The 13030-nt window shown below is 38.4% G+C and overlaps 1 protein-coding gene across 5 annotated transcripts in view; it reads left to right on the plus strand.

The window, feature by feature from the left end:
• Positions 1–13030, plus strand: part of acaca (acetyl-CoA carboxylase alpha) — a 188444-nt gene that overhangs the window by 59180 nt on the left and 116234 nt on the right. For all 5 annotated transcript variants that reach the window (XM_051931343.1, XM_051931345.1, XM_028807062.2 and 2 more), the window contains exon 24: positions 6175–6299. In XM_051931343.1, the coding sequence (XP_051787303.1) occupies positions 6175–6299 (125 nt within the window). The remainder of the gene's footprint in view (positions 1–6174; positions 6300–13030) is intronic.

A 13030-nucleotide genomic window follows, 5' to 3' on the forward strand; every position in this document is an offset into this window, starting at 1 on the left:
TCCTGCACAACTACTTTCTCTCACATAGGTCAGTCAGTCCATTAATCTTTCCACACCCTGTTTCACAGTGTGTATCTTTGAAAACACTAAGGTAATATAAATAAATAAGAAGATATATATAAAAAAAGATAAGTCACAGAATAATGATAAGGCTCTTAGCTCAGAATTTGAAATTACAAGGTTAATATGCATATGCTTTTATTATCAATAAAACAATAAATGGCTTAACAAGAGAAATGCAGATGAAAAGAATCATTTTTGAAAGAATTAAACACACATATATCCCATGTACTGCGGTGGTCTGGCGCCCTTGCCCAGAGATTTATTCCGGCCTGCACCCTGTGCTGGCTAGGATTGGCTCCAGCAGACCCCCATGACCCTTTGTTAGGATATAGCAGGTTGGAAGATGACTGACTGACTGACTGATATCCCATGTAAAATGAAAGAGAGAAGAGGTGTGCTTTCTGTTACTTGAACTTCAGCACTGTACTTGGTGGAGCCTTATGGGAAGACCACAGTTAAAGTGGATTACTATCCAGACACCATCTAATATGCATAAGTACATGGTACCCAACAGCAATCGGTGTCTCTGTTCTTCTGCCATCTTTCATCACTGTCTCCCTCTACAGTTTTAGAGTTAAGGACTTTAAACTTGGTATATAAATAAAAGCAGATAAAAAACGCCAAAAGTACAAGGTTTCAAATCAGTTAGTCAGTTGGCTTAACTAGCAATGACTATTTAATTGTCCTATTGAAATTTACAGTACCTAGGCCTATCTCTTTGTATACGTTTAAATACTGTCTTAGTTACATTTATTCCAGCAAACAAGATCTTTGATGTACAGGTTTGTAGGGTCATTATTGTCAAGTGTACAGAGTACAATGAAATTCTTATTTACAAGTGCTAGTCAACGTATTTACTTATACTCTTGTTGTTTTATTTAGTCTTATACTTGAGCTCTAGTTAAATTCTTGGTATTAATAGCAGGTTCTGGTGCATTCCTATCCAAATAATTGATAGATAATTTTAAACTTTTTTTTATAATTATTCATCTATCCATTTCCTGAAACCACTTTCTCTATTAAAGGTTCATAAGAAGTTTGATTTTCTCCCAGGTAAGAAACCAGCATAAATGGGAGGTCAGACCAACACAGGGCATCTTCATGCACACATCCCTACTGGTCTAATTTAGAAGTGCCAGTTATTCAGACATACACCTCTTTAGCACCCAGAGAAATCCCACTCAGGCACACGGAGAACATACAGACACCATACTTGTGGCATTTCAGCTTGAGAATTATTCTTGGGTTAGTTAGTCTATAAGCGAGCAGCACGAAGCATTGTGCCATCATCTTATAATTTATCAGTTTAAAAGTTTGTATTAACTGGAAATAAATAATCTATAACAAGGAATTTGTTTTATCAGTATTAAGCATTTTGAACATATTTTAAAAATGTGCTGTTATTATTATTATTACTATAACTTCAGCATGATGAACTGCTGCACCATTTTGTATTGCTTCCTGTCTTATGGCTAGTAATGCTGGTACAAGCTTCACTTTTGACTAGAGTAATTGGGTGTGACAACGTTATGTTATTATTTAAAGACAGTGAAAGAGAAGGTAGAACTTACATTACTGGTAAAGGTAACTGCCTGAATTTAAATGCTTTATGTCACAAAACATATTGACAGTTTTATCAGGTTATTTGTTACATGGCAACACATAATCTGTCAAATCTAATTTTCATTTGCGAGAAAGCTCTCAACAGAGGCTGTAATTTCTACATGACACTGCCATAGTGCAGGGCAGCCATAAGAAGCTTACACAGAAGGTGTATTGGCATTGTTATCATACTCACTACTATGTAATGAGCTGCACTTATAGTTGGTCCAGAAGCAGCAAAGTTAGTTGGATGCACTGGAAAGACATGGGGAACAAAACAGCTCATTATAAAATTGATTCTAATGGACAAGATAGCCAGGAAGTTGCATGGCTCTATAACAAGCTTCCAGGTCCAGAATTTTAGGGACACCTGGGGCCATTTTAGAAATTAGACAGGATGGCCCTATGGATTCCTGGGTCCTTTACTGAACCCAGAAGTAGTGTCTAGGTTTTCTAGGGAAGTTGTTTCAGACAAGGGCTTTAAAAGCCTTCGTGGCCATAAGCCTATTTTACTTCTAGTTGACGGGATTAAAAGTAGAAATAGTAGAAATGGAAAGATGAAAACAGGCCAGAGAAGCAGGAGTTGTACAGAAAAATGAACAAGAGATTTATACAGTTTGTTTACAGTACTGTAAGTAGTTCCATAGTAGACAGGCAAAATTCAATATATTGTAGATAGGCCTGAGTGGTTATAGGTTTTGTGTTTTGTTTTTTTTTTTTTTAGTTATGAATAATGAACTATCTCTCCATAACTGTCACCCTTCCATTTATCAATTTATGTAAAATTCCTTTTCTTTTTTAATACTGTGACCTTCTAGTTTTAATTTTGGGTTTATATAATTACCAATTTGATTACTGTGCAAACAGAAGTATAGAAGGTGTTATGCTGGTTATCCTACATCAAATGTACACTTTTCTAAATAAGCTTAGTTCATGTGTCAGTGCATTATTTTGGGGTTTTTCGTCAGTGTTCAGTATCATCCAGCCTTGCATACTGACTGAGAAACTGAACAGTATGAATGTTAACCAGTTTATTACATTACTAGCTGTGCTACCTGTCTAAGATGTGTTAAATTGTAAGTAATCGATGCAGACTTGTGCTTTAACATTTGCAGTTCAGTGTATACACCTGGTTGCTATGTCTCTACTGTACAACAGGTGGTGCATAACAAACATAAGCACTGTCCATCCATCCATTGTCCAACCCACTGAATCCGAACACAGGGTCACGGGGGTCTGCTGGAGCCAATCCCAGCCAACACAGGGCACAAGGCAGGAACCAATCCCGGGCAGGGTGCCAACCCACCGCAGGACACACACAAACACACCCACACACCAAACACACACTAGGGCCAATTTAGAATTGCCAATCCACCTAACCTGCATGTCTTTGGACTGTGGGAGGAAACCGGAGCGCCCGGAGAAAACCCACACAGACACGGGGAGAACATGCAAACTCCATGCAGGGAGGACCCAGGAAGTGAACCTGGGTCTCCTAACTGCGAGGCAGCAGCGCTACCCACTGCGCCACTGCTTTTTACAAATCTTGTACCCTATGGTCTGCCTTCATGAATCCTGTACCAAATGGTATGCAACAGAGATGTAGTAACTGGATGGACAAACTGACATTTATACTTTTATTAAGGTGGATAAATTCAAGTCTTTTTTTTAATGACTTTCAAAAGTCATTCACACAGGTACAGGGACCTTTTGTCACCATTACTGTTTACACAAGTGACCTGAGACAGAACAATAACCAGTGTTCCATTATCAGGTATGCTGATGATACCATGCTGATAGAATACATATCCAAGTATCCAGGGAGGATGAAAGCCATTATTTAAATCGAGTGGACTGTTTGGTAAACTGGTGCAATAGGAACCGTCTTACTCTGAATGTCAGAAAAAACAAAGAAATTATATTTGACTTTAATGGGCAGTAATCTGCATGTTTACCCATTGTTCTGTAGAAGGTAGAAATCGTGCCTGAATATAAATATTTTGGAAATACTCTAAATAATAAATGTAATTGGAATATAATACAAAAAGCATACTGGAAATTCAGCCCACACTTCTTTCTCCTTCTGTAGACTATTTTAAGTGGACAAGGACCTCATGTTGCCCTTTTATCGCAGAGTGATTCTGCCTGTCATCACTTACTGCTTCATTGATGGGTTTAGTAGTCTGACAAACTAAAATTTAAGAAAATCTCCTGCAGATTACCAATCATGCAGCTAAGGTTACTGGAGCTGAAGTAGATGATTTGGCAAGTGTGTATTAGTGGGCAATGTTAAAAAAACTGGAAATAATCTCAACTGATCACAGACACTCATTGCATGCATAACTTAACTTCAGTAAAACAAAGAAGATAGTCATTTAAAAAAAAAAGAAAAACTACAACATCCAGGCTTTCAAGGCAGCTAAGGCCCCTTCTTTAGGTAAGATCTTGCAGATTGTAATCGGTTCAGTTAGCCAATAAAAGGTGTCATTTTACTTGACTTCTCATTGCATCCATAATGGCTAACACGGTAGAACACCCTACTACTAAAAAAAAAAACACACATGGCTCCAGAAATTCCTTTTTTCTCTGTGCCATTATGTGTTTTTAATAGGGAATATGGGAAATAATAAAAAATTCCAGAAGTGCAGAGGTTTCATATGTATAGTATCATGTAACCATTTTTAGGTACAGTAATCCCTCCTCCATCGCGGGGGTTGCGTTCCAGACCCCCCCGCGAAAGGTGAAAATCCACGAAGTAGAAACCATATGTTTATATGGTTATTTTTATATTGTCATGCTTGGGTCACAGATTTGCACAGAAACACAGGAGGTTGTAGAGAGACAGGAACGTTATTCAAACACTGCAAACAAACATTTGTCTCTTTTTCAAAAGTTTAAACTGTGCTCCATGACAAGACAGAGATGACAGTTCCGTCTCACAATTAAAAGAATGCAAACATATCTTCCTCTTCAAAGGAGTGCGCGTCAGGAGCAGAGACTGTCAGAAAGAGAGAGGAAAGCAAACAAATCAATAGGGCTGTTTGGCTTTGAAGTATGCGAAGCACCGCCGGACAAAGCTGTTGAAGGCGGCAGCTTACACCCCCTCCGTCAGGAGCAGAGAAAGAGAGAGAGACAGAGAAAAACAAACAATCAAAAATCAATACGTGCCCTTCGAGCTTTTAAGTATGCGAAGCACCATGCAGCATGTCGCTTCACGAAGCAGCTGCACAGAAGGTAGCAACGTGAAGATAATCTTTCAGCATTTTTAGACTAGCGTCCCTATCGTCTAGGTGTGCGAACAGCCCCCTGCTCAATCCCCCTACGTCAGGATCAGAGAAAGTCAGTGCAAGAGAGAGAGAGAGAAAAGTAAGTTGGGTAGCTTCTCAACCATCTGCCAATAGCGTCCCTTGTATGAAATCAACTGGGCAAACCAACTGAGGAAACGTGTACCAGAAATTACAAGACCCATTGTCCGCAGAAATCCGCGAACCAGCAAAAAATCCGCGATATATATTTAAATATGCTTACATATAAAATCCGCGATAGAGTGAAGCCGCGAAAGGCGAAGCGCGATATAGCGAGGGATTACTGTAAATACAAACTATCACACTTCTAGAAGTAGTTAACAGATAATCTGTTTTTGAATAATATAAATATTTTACAATTTCTAGGTAAGTTTTAACCAGTGTTAACCCTGTTTGTTTGTTTTATTTAATTTCTGTTATTGGATGAAACTTAGTAGGCAAATTCCATGTTTTCTTATGAAAACATGACTTAAAAAAAGCCAGAAATTGAGAGTGTACTTAAAAATTCTCACAGTTAGCCACAAAGTGTTATCAAAAATGTTTTCTAGGGCATAGTGCATTCTTATTCCAGTCAAAATGAGTTATTTAAAAATTTTGCGTACATACAGAGCACAATTTTATTTGAGAGCATTCAAATGTAAATGTATCCTACTGTACAGTGCAACATACACTTTGTAGCCACTCAGTTAATTTTGTTTACCTCCTTATGTGACTAAATAAAGTTGGATGAAAGTTTAGAGTAAAGACTGGTAAGGGATAGATTAGTTAAGTTAAGCAAATTCATTGACATAAAGTGGCAAACTATTTTTAAGGGTTAAGGCAACACTATGTGCAGTTATCCTATTGGTGATGCAAGTGGTAGTAAATATGCCTCTGAAATATCCGGCACACAATCCAAGATCTTCATGCATCAATTCATCCATTTTCAAACACATTTATAATCATAGTTGGCTGGAACCTATGCTGGGTGCTGTTGAATGGAGGCACTAGATGGGAGGTCAGTTCATTAAATATCAGAATATGTTTACAGGTAATACTCTTCTATTAATTAATATAGAGTTATACTGTACAATTACTTGTGTTCCGAATCTTTCTTATCATAAAATTTGAAGATTTTTTGTTATTTGCAGGATATTACTTTATTTATTTTATCAGAAAACGCAGTCAATGTATTGAAAGTGAGTCTCCTGTTTCCTCTCTTAAGGCCACTATGACAAGTGTGTGTTCACCCTGAGGGAAGAAAACAAAGGGGATATGTCCAGTGTCTTGAACTACATCTTCTCCCATGCTCAGGTTACCAAGAAGAACTTGCTGGTTACCATGCTGATTGTAAGTAGATTACAAGTAGATTGTAAGTAGATTGTATTCTTTCTAGCTTATGTTTAACGAAAAAAACTTCGAATATAACCTATAAAATAACAAGCCTTCACACATGCCAGGCTGGCTTAGCTGTGGGGATGTGAATATTTTCTCTTTTATCCTCTTTGGTAAGATTCAGATTTGGGCATACTGTCTTCCAAATAAAGACAGTGTGTTAAAGTGAGAGTAATGCAAAATATATTTGGTATTCAAAGCTATTGCTTTATTTATCACACAGTGTGCTGTTTCTTCCATTAACATGAGAATGCTTGGTCAAAGCTGCTCAATCTCTGACAGACAATTTGACAAAAATACTTAGCAGGCCCAGCGGGTATGAAGTTAAGGAATGTTCTATAAATATGCTTATATGGTATCCTATCATATTTTTAAATAGAGACAGATATTTTATTGTAGATCATTCTGGATGAGACACTGGGACAATGTAACTTTTAGAGTTCTAACAAGCTATGTGAACAAAGTGGTTTTTCTAAGTCTGTAAAATTACTTATGTTCTTAAGGATGGAAATGCCAGCCACTATTTTGTGTTATTTTTATAGCATATAACAATGTGGTTCTTTGAACCACATGAAACTGTAGAATAAAACAGCTTGGGCATCATCAGTGAACAGAAACATACTGAAATATGATTGTACTGGATGTGCTAAACATCAGGACACATCGATTAATCATTAGGAGACAGGGCCAGAATAAACTCAACATCAGCAGATATTGTCCCTCTGCTAAACATGTTGGGTTCACTGTACATTTTTATATTGGCTGTCTACTGTATAATAAATGAGCAGCAGTTCACATCTTGGATCACAAAGTTGGCTTTCTAAACATTTAGAATGTGGATAGAACCAATATGAGTCTAGTGGTGATTGAGTCAAGTGGTATTTGTCCACCAGACTGAAGGAAGTCCATAGAGTTGGGTATTGACAATGGCATATTCCTCTCCTTGTTCCTACTGTTTAGCCTGAGACATGAATGCCCTATAAAATGGCCACTCTTTTTAATTATGTTTAACTGACCAGATGAGATGAACACTGTGTAGTAAAGTATTATGTACTTGTGTGAGGTATAGAAGTGTTCCCTCAAGACCGGTTGCCTTTTCAGTTGTGATGCTTCAGCTGCCATATGTAGACTTTTTTGTGAATAGGTTCTAAACGCAAAGTTGAAAATATGAGAATTAAAATGTCCCTTTCCATTAAAAAAAAAAAAAAAAAATTCTGTGTGCACCTTTGATTATGAGATTGTGGGGCAATGACCATTTCCACATACCCCCATCCCACCATCATCATTCTAATAGGAAATAATGAGTCTTTGGGGAAGGTGCCGACAAAGACACACTTTTCAGTGATTGCATTTGTTTTGTTAAATACTGTTATTATAGGAAACAAATGTGACTATTAAAATAGTAGGCCCATAAGTGGGGGAGGGGTGGGTGGTGTTACAGGCTGCAATCTTTATAGAAAATTAAAGAAATGATTAAGTAGCACGTCATTATGGAGACTTTGCCGTTAGGCCCCAGCCAGGCTGGCTTAATGGCTGTCACAGGTGCCAAGCTGGCCCACCTCCTATAATGTTTTGAGAAGTGCTAATTTGGAAACGCTAGGCGCTGTATACTGGTTTTCTTTTTTTTTTTTTTTCCCCTTTTTCTCGGTGATTGTAACTAAGAATCTCATTACTCTGACACAAAGCTGTATTTCCTGGGAGAATTGTGAAGTAGCGGCGAGCGGGGCCTGTTCATTTCTCAAGTAATCAGGCCCCAGTGATGGGGAGGGAAAATGTCAGCTGTTCTCCGGCTCAGGCCTTCAATTTTCTTCAGAGTCCAGCCACTCAAGTGTGTAATTACATGGGGGTGCAATGGAGGTGCTGGGCCCTTGCAAGGCGCGGCCCCTCTGCCTGAGCTCTCCAGGTGTCTGAGTGCAAGTGCATTTCAAATTGCACATCACAATTCTTCATCCTTCTACTAAACCCTGGAAATGGGTTCCTGAAAATAATATTTATTACAGTTCGCACTGTGGATGCAACTTTTTCACCCTGTCTGTTTATCGGGTGCATATAGCATTATTCTGGGTATAAGTTTGTCCAAAAGGTCAATAGATTCTGCCATAGAGGTCATTCATTTTTTTTCTTTCTTTTTAGTAGAAGCAGCAAGGATTTTTAGAGATCTGTAGAGAAGTGCCAAGGCAAAAATAGTGTTACTGGTCTGACGAGGTGTTAAATATAGCAGTGGTAATCCCACCAATTCACTACTTCTTTATCTTAACTCTACACTTCCGACCCTAAGAGGTCACATATTCTGAGGAAGAAATCAAACTTAAACCTCATAGCCTTTCTTTGAAAGCTGGCTGAGTTGTCACTTCTTCGCAGAAGGAACTGAAGACAACTCTTATTTGACATCCTTCTTTTCTAATGATCAACTTGTAATTTTGTTGAGAAGTACAGAAATTCATTAATATAAATATTCCCTGCTAATAATGCAGACTAATAGTGGCAGTGATCAAAGTTATCTGGGAAAAGTAGTTTCTATAGACAAGAGAAAAAGAATGTATTGGTTATGATTCCATGTCCACATGAATCCATCCCAAGATCAACCACAGCCGCTTTGTCACACTTCTATAACACACATGTAATTATTAGCACCAAAATGAAAAGCTGGGGTGCCCAAAAAGGGCAAAAATTAATGAAGTGGGAAAGACTATGTGTTTGAGATACAAACCAAAATAATCATCAGGGAAACAGGCCTAGTTTCATTACAAGAAGGTCATACTTCTAGCAACCAAAAACCAAAACTCAAGTCTGAAATTATAATCCAAAAGAATTTAGCAGGGGTCCCAAACATAAACTGTTAGCCATTTGACCGTATTTGGAAAAGATAACTTGTTGTTATTGTTTTTTTTAATATAATAATCCCAAGATACTGAGAGTTTCATGCTTCCATTTTAAATCTTGTCAGGGTTGTAATGTCAGATGCTGTACAATGCAAATCATGTGGCTTCATTTGGGACCTTGACAGTAAACAACATGTCCATGTCCACATTAAAACAATAGTTTCCCCTTGTGATTAATAAAGTTAATCTAATCTAATACAAAAATGGCAGCACCCATTAAAATAAACAATAAAAGCTCATAAAAATGCTGAAAACATGCCAGGGAACACCATAATGTCATGGCAACAACTACATTATATTGTGTTCTTTACAGAACTAATTCAGAAATGCAAATCTTTCAAACATTAAGGAAGGTCCATTAAACAAAAAATTGGAAACTGGAGAAGAGGGGAAGTAGAATTTCAGCCTGATGCAAATCTTAGAATGAAACAAACTCCTAGTCTTGCTGACATGACTCAGTTAGGTATCCAACCCTAGACATTCTAACATATATGCACAACACTCTAGGCAAGCACCTACCTTCCGAATTCTGCTCCTTCTATGTTCTGTCGGTCCATGAAATATAGCTGAAGACAAGAGAAGAGAAATACCAGTAGACACTTTATCATTATAATCATGGCTCAAGTTGATGTAGCAGTGCAGCTAGGTGTATTATTTTACAGTTTTAAGTCATCCACAACATACAATTATTTGAATAGCAATACATTAGACCTTTTCCAAAGTGGATCATCATTTTATTTCATGACTAAATTCCTTCAGAAGCATTCATGGAGACAGCATTGTGAGATGAGCATGTGTTGTCACAGCCATTTGAACAAAGTCATGCCCAGTTCCTCTGAAAAACATTAAAGACTGAGGAAGGACTATCCCAGCATTTAGGACTAATAAAAAAGAAGATGGGCTGCAGGGCTTATACCTTACCAAAACCAGCTTAAAGATGCTTTGTGATTTGGCTCTTTCCAAATTGTAGTACTATCTAGACCAGGGGTGGGCAAAGTCATTCCTGGAGGGCCGCAGTGGCTGCAGGTTTTTGTTCTAACCCAATTGCTTAGTAAGAAGCACTTATTGCTCTAGAAACACTTCTGCTTCATTTTAGTTATCTCCCTCGTTAAGATTTTGAACCCTTATTGCTTATTTAAGTCTTAAACAGCTGCATTCTCGGTTTTTAATTGCTCCTTATTAGCAATTAGATGCAAATGACAAAAGAAACCAGCAGTTATCCATTTTGCTTGTTACCCTTTACACCTGTGTGTATTTATCATGCACTATTTGGTTTAATTAAATACTTGGAAGGAAAGAGAAGAGAAAAAAGTGAAGGATTGAGAATTACCCATCCATTTTACACTTCAAAGTATGTGGATGATATCCTTAGAATGGAACAAAAATCTAGGATATGAGAATGACTTGACATAGCAGAGTTAAAGCAGTAACAAGCCATGAAATGTAATTATTGGCAAGGATTGTTTTCTAATTAAGCAACTGGGTTGGAACAAAAACCCGCAGCCACTGCGGCCCTCCAGGAATGACTTTGCCCACCCCTGATCTAGACAAAACAAGTACAACAAACAATTCAAATTCCACAGGTTTAAAGTGGTATGCAGTTAAAAGCTAATGTCATTTTATTTGACTTCAGAATGAAAATATCACACGCTTCTCGTAGACACTAGGTGCCCTTTGGTGTCTGAGCACTGATAAGTTTAACAGGGTAAATGAGATTTTGTAAATGAAAGATAAATGAATAATTGTAAACTTAACTGCCAGCCAATAACAAAGCCAGACAACTGACATTTTATTATACAATCAAGACTTATATGATATAGTGATGTTTTACACTGCCCGCCACAACTAGATGCTTTGCAATAAAAGCATGCTTTCTATTTCAAGTTTTTTTTTTTTTTGCATTTACCTTCAAAAGGCCTTAACGTAATGCATTACAGCATTATAATAGATTTTATTAATTACTTTTTTCTGTGCCCTGTCCTGTGTCTGTATCCTGTCTTAAGAATTGTAATTTTGATGATGCAGTAAGCAAATCTTTAAGACCGATTTTAACATAATTGTCTGGGTGCACCTCTCATAATCTGCATGAGTTAACTAATTAATGTAAGTGAGTGAGTATGCATTTGAACAGGAGCTTGTGGCCAATGCCAGACTAGTGACCTGTCCATGGATTGTTCTGTCCTTGTGCCCAGTGCTGGTGGGCAAGGCTCAGGAACCCTGCAACTCCAAAATTGGGTTCATTGTATTGGAACAAATAAATTCTTCTTCTTCATCTTTTGGCTTCACTCCTCAGGCATACTCTCACTTTCCAAGACTGCATTAAACAATCTGGTTAAAAACTCCACTGCCATCTCATCTGGATCAACTTCATTTTCTTCATAGCTGTCCTTACTTCCTCCTTGCTAATCCATTGCACTTCCTGGTTCATTATCTCCCCTTCATTCAATCTTCTCTCTCTCTCTCATTCTCTTCATAAATCAAAGTACTCTTTCCATCTGCTCAACACACTCTCCTCATCTGTGAGTATGTTTCCATCTTTATTCTTTATCTTCTGCTCTACATCTTTCCCAGCTCGGTCCTTCTGTCTAGCCGATCAGTGCTGGTCCTTTCTTCCCTTCTAAGAGTCCATCCTCTTGTACAACTCATCATACCCCTTTTCTTTAGCCTTCGCAACTTCTCTCTTCACGTTATGCCTTATCTCCTTGTACTCTTGTCTACTTTCTGCATCTCTCTGATTATCCCATTTCTTCTTTGAAACCTCTTCCTCTGTATATGCTCCTGTACTTCCCCATTCCACCACCAGGTTCCCTTATTCTCCTTCCTCAGTCCAGATGTCACACCAAGAACCCCTCTAGCTGTCACCCTTACTACTTCTGCTGTAGTTACCCAGCTATCTGTTAACTCTTCTAAGCCTCCCACTTCCTGAACGCTTCCCTGAACTCAACGTTACAGTTTTCCTTTTTCAGTTTCCACCATTTGATCCTGGGCTCTGTCTTCTCTACTCCTCTTCTTGATATTCAACATCATCTTACAGATCACCATCCTATGCTGCCTAACTACGCTTTCTCCTGCCATGAGCAGTCTCGAATCTCTTTCAGACTGACCCTTCTGCATAGGATGTAATCTACCTGTGTGCATCTTCCTCCACTCTTGTACGTCACCCTATGTCCCTCCCTCTTCTTAAAATACGCATTCACCACTGCCATGTCCATCCTTCTTGCAAAATCCACTACCATATGACCTTCTGCATTCCTCTTCTTGATACCATACCTACTCATCATCTTCTCATCTCCTCTGTTCCCTTTACCAACATGTCCATTGAAATCTGCTCCAATCACCACGCTCTTTCTCTTGGGTACACTCTCCTTAACTTCATGCAACTCACTCCAGAAGTCTTCTTTCTCATCCATCATACACCCAACTTAAAGGGCATATGCACTAACAACATTCATCATCACACCTTCAATTTCTAGCTAATCATCACTCTGTCAGACATTCTTTTCACCTCCAAAACACTCTTGACATTCTGTTCCTTTAGGATAACCCCTACCCCATCTCTCCTCCCATCCACACCATGGTAGAACAATTTGAACCCACCCCTGATCCACCTGGCCTTATTCCCCTTCTATCTGATCTCTTGCACGCACAATATATCCTTCTCTCCATCATATCGGCTAACTCTCTACCGTTACCAGTCATACTGCTAGCATTCAAAGTTCCTACCCTCACTTCCAGTCTCTTTACCTTCTTCTTCTCCCCCTGCCTCCAGGCACACCTTCCCCCTCTTCTTGTCCTTCTTCAAAC

Source organism: Erpetoichthys calabaricus, chromosome 8, assembly GCF_900747795.2.
Source record: "Erpetoichthys calabaricus chromosome 8, fErpCal1.3, whole genome shotgun sequence".
In the NCBI taxonomy this organism is placed as follows: domain Eukaryota; kingdom Metazoa; phylum Chordata; class Cladistia; order Polypteriformes; family Polypteridae; genus Erpetoichthys; species Erpetoichthys calabaricus.